A 13,357-nucleotide genomic window follows, 5' to 3' on the forward strand; every position below is an offset into this window, starting at 1 on the left:
GGTCACCACAGAGTTCCTTTTTGTTTCACTTATTCCAGGGCAGGAACAGAATCAGGTGGAGGTTGAATGTGTGGCTAAAGGGGTGGAGTAGGAGACAGGGATTTGAGTTCTTGAATCACTGGGACCTATTTTGGTGGGGACTGTACCATAAGGTTGAATTACATCTGAATCCCAGAGGGACCAGGCTCTTGGTGGGGCATTTGATAGGGCTACCAGGGGGGGGGCTTTAAACTAGTATGATTGGGGGAATGGGTCCATGTAAGGGAGGACAGCAGAGAAAGGTTTTGTAGGCAAAGGGAAAAGGCTTGTACACAAAATTTGGGGGTGGAACAGCAGTTGATTGAGGAGGAGAGGGATAGATGCTATGATGGGGAAGGGAGGTTGGTAACGAATAATAGTGTGGATGGCAGAGAGGGGGATAGGCAGAAGGTAAGATGAAGGAAATCTCTGAGATGCATTTACTTCAATGCAAGGAGTGTTATAAGGAAAGTGGATGAGCTGAAGGTGTGGATAAACACTTGGCAGAATGACATGGTGGCGATTAGTGAGAAGTGGTTGAAGGAGGGTTGTGACTGGCAGTTAAATATTCCAGGATTTCGCTGCTTTAGGTATGATAGAATTGAAGGGGTAAGGGAGGGGGGTGTGGCATTACTTGTCAAGGAAGATATTACAGTGGTACTGAGGCGTGATAGGTTGGAGGGCTCGTCAAGGGAGTAGGTAGAATTTAAAAATTAAAAAGGTGAGGTTACGATTATAGGGGTGTATTATAGACCACCAAATGGGGAGAGGGAACTAGAAGAGCAAATATGTAGGGAAATAGCTGAGATGTGCAGTAAGCACAGGGTTATGTTAGTTGTAGATTTTAATTTTCCTAAGATAGATTGGGAGACACAGTCACTGAGTGGGCTGGATGGCTTTGACTTTGTAAAATGTGTGCAGGATTGCTTTTTGCATCAATATGTTGAGGTACCCACTAGAGAGGGGGCAGTGTTAGATCTACTGTTGGGGAATGAAATAGGGCAGGTGATGGAGTTGTGCTTTGGGGAGCACTTTGGATGAGAGATCATGGTACCATTAGTTTCAGCTTAATTATGGAAAGGGATAGGTCTGATCTGACGATGAAGGTCTTAGAGTGCGGGAAAGCCAGATTTGAAGAAATGAGAAGCGATTTGCAGGGAGTAGTTTGGGCTGATCTTTTTTCTTGAAAGAACATAGAGGAGAATTGGAGAGCATTTAAAGGTGAGATTTTGAGAGTTGTTAGGTCTGCTTTGTTCATGAATGAGTGAGACAAACACCAGGCTGAGTCGAAATCAGGGTTCTTTGTTCTTTATTACCGGATTGTAACACTTGCGACTAAACATGTTAGTCGGAGAATGCATTCTGCCGTTATCAGCAAAATGGTGATTTTTTATACCCTTGGATACATGCTTAGAACATCATCATATCATTACTTGTCCAATGACTAAAACTGTTGCTATCCTTTCCCTGCTAGCTTCCTGCCTCTCAATCCATCAATGTCTCTCTTATCTTGTAAGTACAAGGATGCATTCACATCTTGTTACAGCCCTGTACATTCCCATCTCATGATGTTTTACCTAACAGGAGTACAAGGACACCTCCCCTTCTTGTTACTGCCCTGTACAGGGTAACTCCCTACACATTCCCATCTCATGATGTTTTACCTTACAGAGTGCAGAATCTTTATGTTCCTATCAGGACAAAAGGCAAGGCCAAAAGTTCAAGGGAGCCATGGTTTTCTAGGGAGATTAGGAAGTTTGTTCGGGATAAGAGGGAGGCCTATGTTAAATACAAGAAGCAAAGGTTGATGAGATGCTTGAACAGTACATAGATTGTAGAAAGAACCTTAAGAGGGAAATTAGAAAGGCAAAAAGAAGGTTCGAGGGGGCTATAGCAAATAGGTTGAAAGTAAATCAGAAGGGTTTTTACAAATATGTTAATAGCAAAAGAAGAGTTAAGGATAGAATAGGGTCACTAGAAATCAGAGCAGAGGCATGTGTGAGGAATCATATGAGATGGGGGAGATATTGAATGAATTCTCGTCGGTATTACGAGGGAAAGAGATATTGAATTGTGTGGGATGGTGAGGCAAAAGGATTAGTTATGGAAAAGATAGGGATTAGTAAAGAGGGGGTTTTAGAATTTCTGGGGTATATAAAGGTAGATAAGTCTCCTGGTCCTGATGGGATTTTTCCCAGGTCCTTAAAGGAGGTCAGGGAGGAAATAGCAGAGGCTCTAAAATTGATTTTTCAATGGTCACTGGGTGAGGGTGTGGTGCCGCAGGATTGGTGGGTTGCAAACGTGGTTCTACTGTTTAAAAAGGGTGCAAGGTGTAGGCCAAGCAATTATCAGCCAGTAAGTTTGACATTGGTGGTGAGAAATCTAATTAAAGGTATTCTTAGCGATAATATGTATAAATATCTGTAAAAGCAGGGATTGAACAGGAACATCCAACATGGGTTTGTGAGGGGAAAGTGATGTTTGATGAATCTTGCTGAATTTTTTCAACAGGTGACTAGAAAAATTGATGAAAGAAGAAGAGTTGATGTGGTCTGTTTCGATTTTAGTAAGGCTTTCGATAAGGTTCCACATGAAAGGTTCAGTCTCTAGAGATTAATATAGAGATAGTCAGATGGGTTCAATGGTGACTGGAAGACAGTCACCAGAGAGTCATGGTGGACTGTCTGTCAGGATGGAGGCCAGTGACGAGCAGTGTGCCTCAGGGATCAGTTTTGGGTCCTTTGTTGTTCATCATTTATATTAATGGTTTGGATGATGGGCTGGTAAATTGGGTGAGTAAATATGCAGACGATACAAAAATAGGGGGGGTTATGGATAGTGAGGAGGGTTTTCGTGGACTGCAGAAGGATATGGACTGTTTGGAAAGGTAGGCTGAAAGGTGGCAGATGGAGTTTAATGTAGTTAAATGTGAGGTGCTTCATTTTGGAAAGAATAACCAAAATAGGATGTATGCAGTGAAGGGGAGGCCATTGAGGAATGCAGAGGAATAGAGGGATCTTGGAATAATGGTTCAGTGTTCCTTGAAGGTGGATACCCATGTAGATAGGGTGGTGAAGAAGGTTTTTGGTATGCTGGCCTTTATAAATTATAGCATAGAATATAGGAGCTGGGAAATGATGTTGAGACTCTTTAAGGCATTGGTGAGGCCAAGTTTGGAGTATTGTGTGCAGTTCTGGTCTCCAAATTATAGGAAGGATAAAAATAAGGTTTTTTTTTCTTTGGCTTGGCTTCGCGGACGAAGATTTATGGAGGGGGTAAAAAAGTCCACGTCAGCTGCAGGCTCGTTTGTGGCTGACCAGTCCGATGCGGGACAGGCAGACACGATTGCAGCGGTTGCAAGGGAAAATTGGTTGGTTGGGGTTGGGTGTTGGGTTTTTCCTCCTTTGCCTTTTGTCAGTGAGGTGGGCTCTGCGGTCTTCTTCAAAGGAGGCTGCTGCCCGCCAAACTGTGAGGCGCCAAGATGCACGGTTTGAGGCGTTATCAGCCCACTGGCGGTGGTCAATGTGGCAGGCACCAAGAGATTTCTTTAGGCAGTCCTTGTACCTTTTCTTTGGTGCACCTCTGTCACGGTGGCCAGTGGAGAGCTCGCCATATAATACGATCTTGGGAAGGCGATGGTCCTCCATTCTGGAGACGTGACCCATCCAGCGCAGCTGGATCTTCAGCAGCGTGGACTCGATGCTGTCGACCTCTGCCATCTCAAGTACCTCGACGTTAGGGGTGTGAGCGCTCCAATGGATGTTGAGGATGGAGCGGAGACAACGCTGGTGGAAGCGTTCTAGGAGCCGTAGGTGGTGCCGGTAGAGGACCCATGATTCGGAGCCGAACAGGAGTGTGGGTATGACAACGGCTCTGTATACGCTTATCTTTGTGAGGTTTTTCAGTTGGTTGTTTTTCCAGACTCTTTTGTGTAGTCTTCCAAAGGCGCTATTTGCCTTGGCGAGTCTGTTGTCTATCTCATTGTCGATCCTTGCATCTGATGAAATGGTGCAGCCGAGATAGGTAAACTGGTTGACCGTTTAGAGTTTTGTGTGCCTGATGGAGATGTGGGGGGGCTGGTAGTCATGGTGGGGAGCTGGCTGATGGAGGACCTCAGTTTTCTTCAGGCTGACTTCCAGGCCAAACATTTTGGCAGTTTCCGCAAAGCAGGACGTCAAGCGCTGAAGAGCTGGCTCTGAATGGGCAACTAAAGCGGCATCATCTGCAAAGAGTAGTTCACGGACAAGTTTCTCTTGTGTCTTGGTGTGAGCTTGCAGGCGCCTCAGATTGAAGAGACTGCCATCCGTGCGGTACCGGATGTAAACAGCGTCTTCATTGTTGGGGTCTTTCATGGCTTGGTTCAGCCCTTTTTCAAAAATAAGGTAGAGAGGGTGCAAAGAAGGTTTACAAAAATGTATCTTGAATGTGAAGAAAGACTGAGTAGACTGGGACTATTTTCATTGGAGCATAGAAGGTTGAGAGGGTATTTGATGGAGGTATTTAAAATTATGAAGCAAATAGATAGAGTAGATATGAGTGTAGGAGAGATTGGTAGAAGGGGTCATGTTAAGGGTTAGGTGGCAAAACTTTAGGAGTAATATAAGAGAATGCTTCTTCACTCAGAGAGTGGTGGCTGAGTGGAATGATCTACTGGAAGAGGTAGTTGCAGCAGGGTCAATTCTGTCATTTAAAAGGAGGTTAGATGAGTACATGGATGTGAGGGGGTTGGAGGGTTATGGACAGGGATTGGGTAGGTGGAACTAGTGGAGTTTCACATAAATTGGTTCAGACTAGAAGGGCTGATATGGCCTGTTTCCGTACAGTAAATTGTTATATGGTTATATATTAGACAGCCAGTCCTTTCCTTTTGCATAAACCACAAGGGCTTTGACCAGGCTGTCTTCCAAATGAGACTTTCCACAAGCATGCCATATAAGCATATAATCATATAACCATTTACAGCACAGAACAGGCCAGTTCGGCCCTACTAGTCCATGCCGTAACAAATCCCCACCCTCCTAGTCCCACTGACCAGCACCCAGTCCATACCCCTCCAGTCCTCTCCTCTCCATGTAACTATCCAGTTTATCCTTAAATGTAACCAATGATCCCGCCTCAACCACGTCTGCCGGAAGCTCATTCCACATCCCTACCACCCTTTGCGTAAAGAAATTTCCCCTTATGTTCCCCTTTAAACCATGCCCTCAAGTTTGAATCTCCCCCACTCTTAATTGAAAAAGCCTATCCACATTTGCTCTGTCTGTCCCTTTTAAAATCTTAAACACCTCTATCAAGTCCCCCCTCAATCTTCTACGCTCCAGAGAAAAAAGCCCTAGTCTGCACAACCATTCCCTGTAACTCAACCCTTGAAATCCTGTCAACATTCTTGTGAACCTTCTCTGTACTCTCTCTATTTTGTTTATATCTTTCCTATAATTTGGTGACCAAAACTGTACACAGTACTCCAAATTTGGCCTCACCAATGCCTTGTACAATTTCATCATAACCTCCCTACTCTTGAATTCAATACTCCGATTTATGAAGGCCAACATTCCAAATGCCTTCTTCACCACACCATCTACCTGAGTATCAGCCTTGAGGGTACTATTTACCATCACTCCTAAATCCCTTTGTTGCTCTGCACATCTCAATAGCCTACCATTTAATGCATATGACCTATTTAGATTTGCCTTTCCAAAATGTAACACCTCACACTTATCTGTATTAAATTCCATCAGCCATTTCTCAGCCCACACTTCCAGCCTTCCTAAATCACCTTTTAATCTACGGTAATCTTCCTCACTGTCCACAACACCACCAATCTTTGTATCATCCGCAAACTTGCTTATCCAATTCTCCACCCCTATTTCCAGATCATTAATATATATAACAAACAATAGTGGACCCAAGACCGATCCCTGAGGAACTCCACTAGTCACCAGCCTTCAATTGGACAAACAATTTTCTACCAGTACTCTCTGACACCTCCCATCCAACCATTGCTGAATCCATTTCACTACCTCCTTATTTATACCGAATGCCTCCACCTTTTTTCCTAACCTCCTGTGGGGAACTTTGTCAAAAGCTTTACTAAGGTCTAAATAGACAACATCCACAGCTTTCCCTTCATCAACCTTTTTTGTAACCCCCTCGAAAATCTCTATCAGGTTTGTCAAGCATGATCTACCCCTGACAAAACCATGCTGATTACTCCCTAGCAATCCCTGTACCTCCAAATATTTATAAATACCATCCCTCAGAACACTTTCCGTCAATTTGCCCACCACAGACGTCAGACTCAAGGGCCTATAATTCCCAGGTTTACATTTGGGCCCTTTCTTAAACAGCGGAACCACATGCGCCACCCTCCAATCCTTTGACACTTTGTTACTTATAAACATCTGGATAGACAGGGTCTGATCAGGAGCACTCAACATGGATTTGTGGGAGGAAGGTCATGTTTGACCAATCTGATTGAATTTTTTGAAGAGGTGACTAGGAATGTGGATGAGGGTAGTGCAGTGGATGTTGTCTATATAGACTTCAGTAAGGCCTTCGATAAGGTACCACATGGAAGGTTAGTTAGGAAGGTGCAGTCTTTAGGTATAAATTTTGAGATAGTCAAATGGATTGAACATTGGCTGAAAGGGAGAGGCCAGAGAGTGGTAGTGGATAATTGTCTGTCAGGTTGGAGGCCGGTGACCAGTGGTGTGCCTCAAGGATCTGTATTGGGCCCATTGTTGTTCGTTATATACATTAATGATCTAGATGATAGGGTGGTGAATTGGATTAGTAAATATGCAGACGATACTAAGATAGGTGGAATAGTGGATAATGAAGAAGGTTTTCAAGGATTGCAGAGGGATTTGGGCTGCTTAGAAAAGTGGGCTGAAAAATGGCAGATGGAATTTAATGCTGATAAGTGTGAGGTGCTTCATTTTGGTAAGAAGAATCAGAATAGGACATACGTGGTAAATGGGAGAGCATTGAGGAATACAGAAGAGCAGAAAGATTTAGGAGTAACGGTACATCGTTCCCTGAAGGTAGAAACTCACGTGAATAGGGTGGTGAAGAAGGCTTTTAGTATGCTGGCCTTTATCAATCATTGCATGGAATATAGGAGTTGGGAGGTGATGTTGAGATTGTATAAGACGTTGGTGCGGCCTAATTTGGAGTTCTGTGTGCAGTTCTGGTCGCCTAATTATAGGAAGGATATAAACAGAGTGGAGAGAGTGCAGAGAAGGTTTACCAGAATGTTACCTGGGTTTAAGCATCTAGAGTATAGTGAGAGATTGGACAGATTAGGTCTTTATTCTTTGGAGCGTAGAAGGTTGAGAGGGGATTTGATAGAAGTATTTAAGATTATGAAAGGGATAGACAGAGTGGATGTGGATAGACTATTTCTGTTAAGAGGAGGAAAGATTAAAACAAGAGGACATGAGTTAAGAATTAAGGGGCAGAGGTTTAGAGGTAACATGAGGGGGAACTTCTTTACTCAGAGAGTGGTAGCCGTGTGGAATGATCTTCCGGGAGAAATAGTGGCGGCGGAGTCAATTGTATTATTTAAGAAAAGGTTGGACAGGTATATGGATGAGAAGAAGATGGAGGGTTATGGGCATTGTGCAGGGAGGTGGGACTAGAAAGGGGTGTTTGGTTCGGTGCGGACTAGAAGGGCTTAATGGCCTGTTTCCATGCTGTAATTGTTATGTTATGTTATGACCAGTGACATCCTAAATATCTCTGTTAATGGCCCCACTAACTGTCCACAAGCCTCCCTGAGTGTCCTTGGGAATATTTTGTCCGGTCCCGGAGATTTATCCACCTTTATCTTTTTCAACACAGCCATCACCACCTCCTCGGCTATCCTTATATGCTTCATGACCTCTCCACTATTTTTCTTTACTTTAACTGGTTCAATATTTTTTTCCCTAGTGAATACAGAGGCAAAGAAATCATTCAAAATTTCCCCCATTTCCTCTGACTTCTCACTCAGCCTACCTTCGCTATCTACAAGGGATCCAATTTTATCCCTCACTAATCTTTTACTTTTAATGTACCTATAGAAACCCTTTGGATTTATTTTTATTCTGTCTGCCAAAGCCTCTTCGTGCCTTTTTTTGGCCTTTCTAATTTCTACACTCCTTGTAGTCCTCCTTCAAATTCTCAGCTCCCTGCTCTTTATACCTCTTGTACACCTCCCTTTTTCTCCTAACCAAATTTCTAATATTCCTCGAAAACCAAGCCTCCTTATGACTTCCAGCCTTTCCTTTGATCCTCACTGGGACATAACTACTCTGTACCCTCAAAATTTCTTTATTGAATATCCTCCATTTTTCATTTACATCCTTACCTGAAAATATCCTATCCCACTCAATACTCCCCAAATTCCTTCTTATTCCTTCAAAATTTGCTCTTTTCCAATCCAGAACCTCAACTTTAGGCCCCTCCTTGCACTTCCCTAAAACTACCCGAAAACTAACAGAGTTATGATCACTAGACCCAATTTGTTCTCCAACATTAATGTCCGATACCTGACCTAGCTCATTCCCTAACAGGAGATCTAGTATTTCACCGTCCCGAGTCAGTTCTTCTACTAATTGATTTAGAAAACAATCTTGAACACATTTAACGAACTCTAGCCCATCCAGCCCTCTAACTGTATGGGTATCCCAATCAATGTGAGGGAAGTTAAAATCTCCCATGATCACTACCTTATGATTCTCACACATATACAACAAATCCCTACAAATTTGTTCCTCTAATTTTTTTGTCCCATTTGGTGGTCTGTAATACACCCCTATTAGCACCCTCATGCCTCCCAAACAGCCTCACTGGACGATCCCTCCAGACCATCCTGCCACCTCACGGCAGTAATGTCCTCCTTAACAAGCAGAGCAACTCCTCCCCCTTTTTTACCCCCTGCTCTATCACATCTAAAACAAATGTATCCTGAAATATTAAGTTGCCAGACCTGCCCCTCCTGTAGCCAGGTCTCACTAATTGCCACAATATCGTGACCTCAAGTATCTGTCCATGCTCTAAGCTCATCTATCTTGTTCACTATGCTTCTTGCATTAAAATATATGCATTTCAGAGAATGACCCTCACCTATATTCTCTTTTCTACCTTTTACCCTAATCTTCATCCTACCTTTGTTATCGTTATTATTCCTATCTAGGTGTCCATGCTCCCTTGATACTGCACTCACACTCTGTTCCCCACCCCCCTGCCAAACTAGTTTAAACCTTCCCCCACAGCTCTAGCAAATCTGCTTGCCAGCACATTGGTCCCCCTCCAGTTCAAGTGGAGTTCGTCCCTTTTGTACAGGTCCAACCTTCCCCAGAAGAGATCCCAATGATCCAGAAATCTTATCCCTTGCCCCCTGCAACATCTCTTTAGCCACGCATTCATCCTCCACATCCTCCTATTTCTACCCTCACTAGTGCATGGCACCGGCAGCAATCCAGAGATTACTACCTTGGGGGTCCTGTTTTTTAACTTCCTACCTAATTCCACATAATCCTATTTCAGGACCTCATCCCCACTTCTAACTAAGTCAATGGTCCCCACATGGACCACGACTTCTGGCTGTTCTCCTTCCCCTTGCAGAATGCTATGAACTTGATCAGAGATATCCCTGACCCTGGCACCAGGGAGGCAACAGACCAACCTGGATCCCCTATCTCATCCCACAAACCTTCTATCTGTCCCTCTAACTAATGAGTCCCCAACTACGTATCCTATTCTTAACCTTCCTTCCCTTCTGAACCTCAGGGGCACCTCCTGTGCCAGAGACCTGACCCCCACGACTCGTCCCTGGTAGGCTGTTCCCCCCAGCAGTATCCAATGCCGAATACATGTTTATCCTGTTCCAGTCCCAGCTGCTGTTACTGGCTGTAACACTCTGCAAGTGATCTGTGCGTGTGTCTTTCTCTCTCTCTCTCTCTCTCTCTCTCTCTCACACACACACACACACACACACACACACACACACACACACACACACACACACACACACACACACACACACACACACACACACACACACAAAGCCTCATTGTCTCTCTCTGCTTGCAAAACAACATGACCCTCTTAGAACAGCTTTAGACAAAAGGCGGCTCCAAAAAGTTCTTTCATTTGTTTCCTTTTTGTAAACAACAATCCATTAGTGAAGTTTCTTGGGCACTCTCCAAAGCTCTTGCAAAAGATGTGGAGCCGATATGTCTTGCATTAGCAGAGCTCCAGTAGTTCAAATAAGATTTGTTTTAAAGTGTTTGTATGTGACCTACTCTAATAAACCTTTCCCAATTTACCTCCCAAAAATACATCTATAACTCTGTCACACCACGTTCATAGAACTGTGCATCGGGATATCTTTCTTCTACAATGCTCTCGAGGGCTCCTCGGTTACTGTGGAAGCACTGTCATTGTTCAACTTGAAAATGTGCAGATCCTCGCATTGTCCAAGTTAAATTATTTTTGCTTTGGATCTCATGTGATTGAACTTTCCAGAGTAGCCTTGTTAGGGACCTTGTTAAAAGCTTTGCTAAAGTAGATGCAGATGACATCCCCTGCCCTGTCCTCATCAATTCCCTCAAAATATTCTTCCAGATTCATAAGGCTTAATTTCCTCGATTCAAAGTCATTCTTGCTGCGTCTAATCAGTCCTTGCTTCTCCAAATGCTGCAAGATCCTGTCTGACAGAAAACTCTGCAGCAGGTTTCCTATGAATTATGTGCAGCTCACTAGCCTGTATTTCCCTGAATTGTCTTGAAGTCCTTTTTCAACAGCTCCACAACATTAGCCATGCTCTAGTCTTCCTGCACTTTTACTGAGGCCAAATATGTAAATATGTCTGCAAGGGGCCTCTACAGTTTTTTTTTCCTTAGCTTCTTCCAAATTCTGAGGATATTCTTGGTCAGGCCTTGGGGATGTATCTACCTTAATGAGTTCCTAGGCCGTAAACACAAAGCCGTGGTCATTCGCAAACAGTCCAGAGATCACAACTCAATTCCTGCTGACCCATCTACAGCACGGTTAATGAGCTGAAAACTACAATAATTTCATAATATGATGGTGGATGGATGCAATCGGTGACAACATTCAGATGGGGGCAGTTCAGGTTCAGATTGAAAGTAAGATAAAAACATATGTGAACAGATACAGGGACAAAGTGAGAAATTTTAACATTTGATACACCATCATATATTAGCCAATCTCCATATGAAAATAATATTACATAAATCTATTCTAAACAATTACTTTGCAGGAGATGGATGTGAAGCTCCACCAGCAACAGTAAATGGGAGATTTCATCCTGTTTTGGAAAATTATGCAGAATATCAGCAGGTGACTTACCTTTGTCAAACAGGCTATGAACTCTATGGACAAAGTCACTTGCAATGTCGTTCCAAAGGATGGCCCGATCCACCTCTTTGCATTGGTAAGATGGGTTTTTGTTCTTTAAGTAAAATCCCCTTGTTAACAATGCCCTGTAGAAGCAGCAATGGAGTCTTTACAGATTTCATAACAGGATACTTGTCTATAAAATGTAAATTTCTTGCTTGAGGCATACACACTGTCCAGAGAGAGCCTGTTGGCCATGTAATGAATGGTGGTAAATGACTTCTTAAACAATGACATGACAATTATCTTCTCACATTCCCATTTTACAATGGGAATGTGACTGATGTGCAAAGTCATCATTCTAACTTGAACATCCACAATTTCACCCCACACCACCATACCTCCACATGAAATGCAGCAGGTACCAAGCAACAGGCTGATAACAAATGTGACTGATGGGTGGAACTATGAATAAAATTGAAGTCAGTGCAGAGCTGAGGCCATATTCAATAGTAGATGAGGCAAACAAGAAAGATTGCAGATGTTGGAAATCCGGAGCAATGCAAAAAATGCTGGAGAAAATCAACAGATCAAGCAGCATCTGTGGAAGGCAATTGACAGTCAACATTTTGGGCTGCAGCACTTGTCTGGCATTTCTGATGAAGGGCGACCACCTGAAACATTTTCTATACCTTCCATGGATGCTGCTCTGAGTTCCTCAAGCAATGTCAGTGTTGCCCTCGTAGCTGAGCTTGTGTCATGATGGCTGTGGCTTATTTTATCAGAAAAAGGCTGATTCTTCAAAGCGGTGCCCTTGACCTGATTAAAACCAGAAAAGATGTATTTATATCACAAAAGAATCATTATCTAAAGAGCTCCTTAAAATGCACCATTTACGTTCAGTCAAAATAATTATCACTAATTACCAGGATCATTACAGACTATAATGTATAGTACTATATAGTCCCTTCATTAAATTACAGGCTATAGTGTATAGTACTATATAGACCCTTCACTAAAGTACAGGCTATAGTGTATAGTACTATATAGTCCCTTCACTAAATTACAGGCTATAATGGAAAGTACTATATAGTCCCTTCAATAAATTACAGGCTATAGTGTATAGTACTATATAGACCCTTCACTAAATTACAGGCTATAGTGTATAGTACTATATAGTCCCTTCATTACATTACAGGCTATAAAGTATAGTGCTATATAGTCCCTTCATTAAATTACAGCCTATAATGTATAGTACTATATAGTCCAATAAATTACAGACTACAATATATAGTACTATATATTCCCTTCATTACATTACAGGCTATAATGTTTAGTACTATATATCCCTTCACTAAATTACAGACTATAATGTATAGAATTATATAGTCCCTTCACTAAGTTACAGGCTAAAATGTATAGTACTATATAGTCCCTTCACTAAATTACAGACTATAATGTACAATACTATATTGTCCCTTAATAAAACTACAGGCTAAAATGTATAGTACTATATAGTCCCTTCACTAAATTGCAGGCTATAATGTTTAGTACTATATAGTCCATTCACTAAATTACAGCCATAATGTATAGTATTATATAGTCCCTTCATTACATTACAGGCTATAATGTTTAGCACTATATAGTCCCTTCACTAAATTACAGACTATAATGTATAATATTATATAGTCCCTTCACTAAGTTACAGGCTATAATGTATAGTACTATATAGACCATTCACTAAATTACAGACTATAATGTACAATACTATATTGTCCCTTAATAAAACTACAGGCTAAAATGTATAGTACTATATAGTCCCTTCACTAAATTGCAGGCTATAATGTTTAGTACTATATAGTCCATTCACTAAATTACAGCCATAATGTATAGTATTATATAGTCCCTTCATTACATTACAGGCTATAATGTTTAGCACTATATAGTCCCTTCACTAAATTACAGACTATAATGTATAATATTATATAGTCCC

At 42.2% G+C, this 13,357-nt stretch overlaps 1 protein-coding gene across 3 annotated transcripts in view; it reads left to right on the plus strand.

Moving 5' to 3' along the window:
- The window catches only part of LOC138763549 (complement factor H-like), a 613,078-nt gene that overhangs the window by 70,868 nt on the left and 528,853 nt on the right, over window positions 1-13,357 (plus strand). For all 3 annotated transcript variants that reach the window (XM_069937874.1, XM_069937875.1, XM_069937873.1), the window contains exon 10: window positions 11,288-11,461. In XM_069937874.1, the coding sequence (XP_069793975.1) occupies window positions 11,288-11,461 (174 nt within the window). The remainder of the gene's footprint in view (window positions 1-11,287; window positions 11,462-13,357) is intronic.

Source organism: Narcine bancroftii, chromosome 5 (genome assembly GCF_036971445.1).
Source record: "Narcine bancroftii isolate sNarBan1 chromosome 5, sNarBan1.hap1, whole genome shotgun sequence".
In the NCBI taxonomy this organism is placed as follows: Eukaryota; Metazoa; Chordata; class Chondrichthyes; order Torpediniformes; family Narcinidae; genus Narcine; species Narcine bancroftii.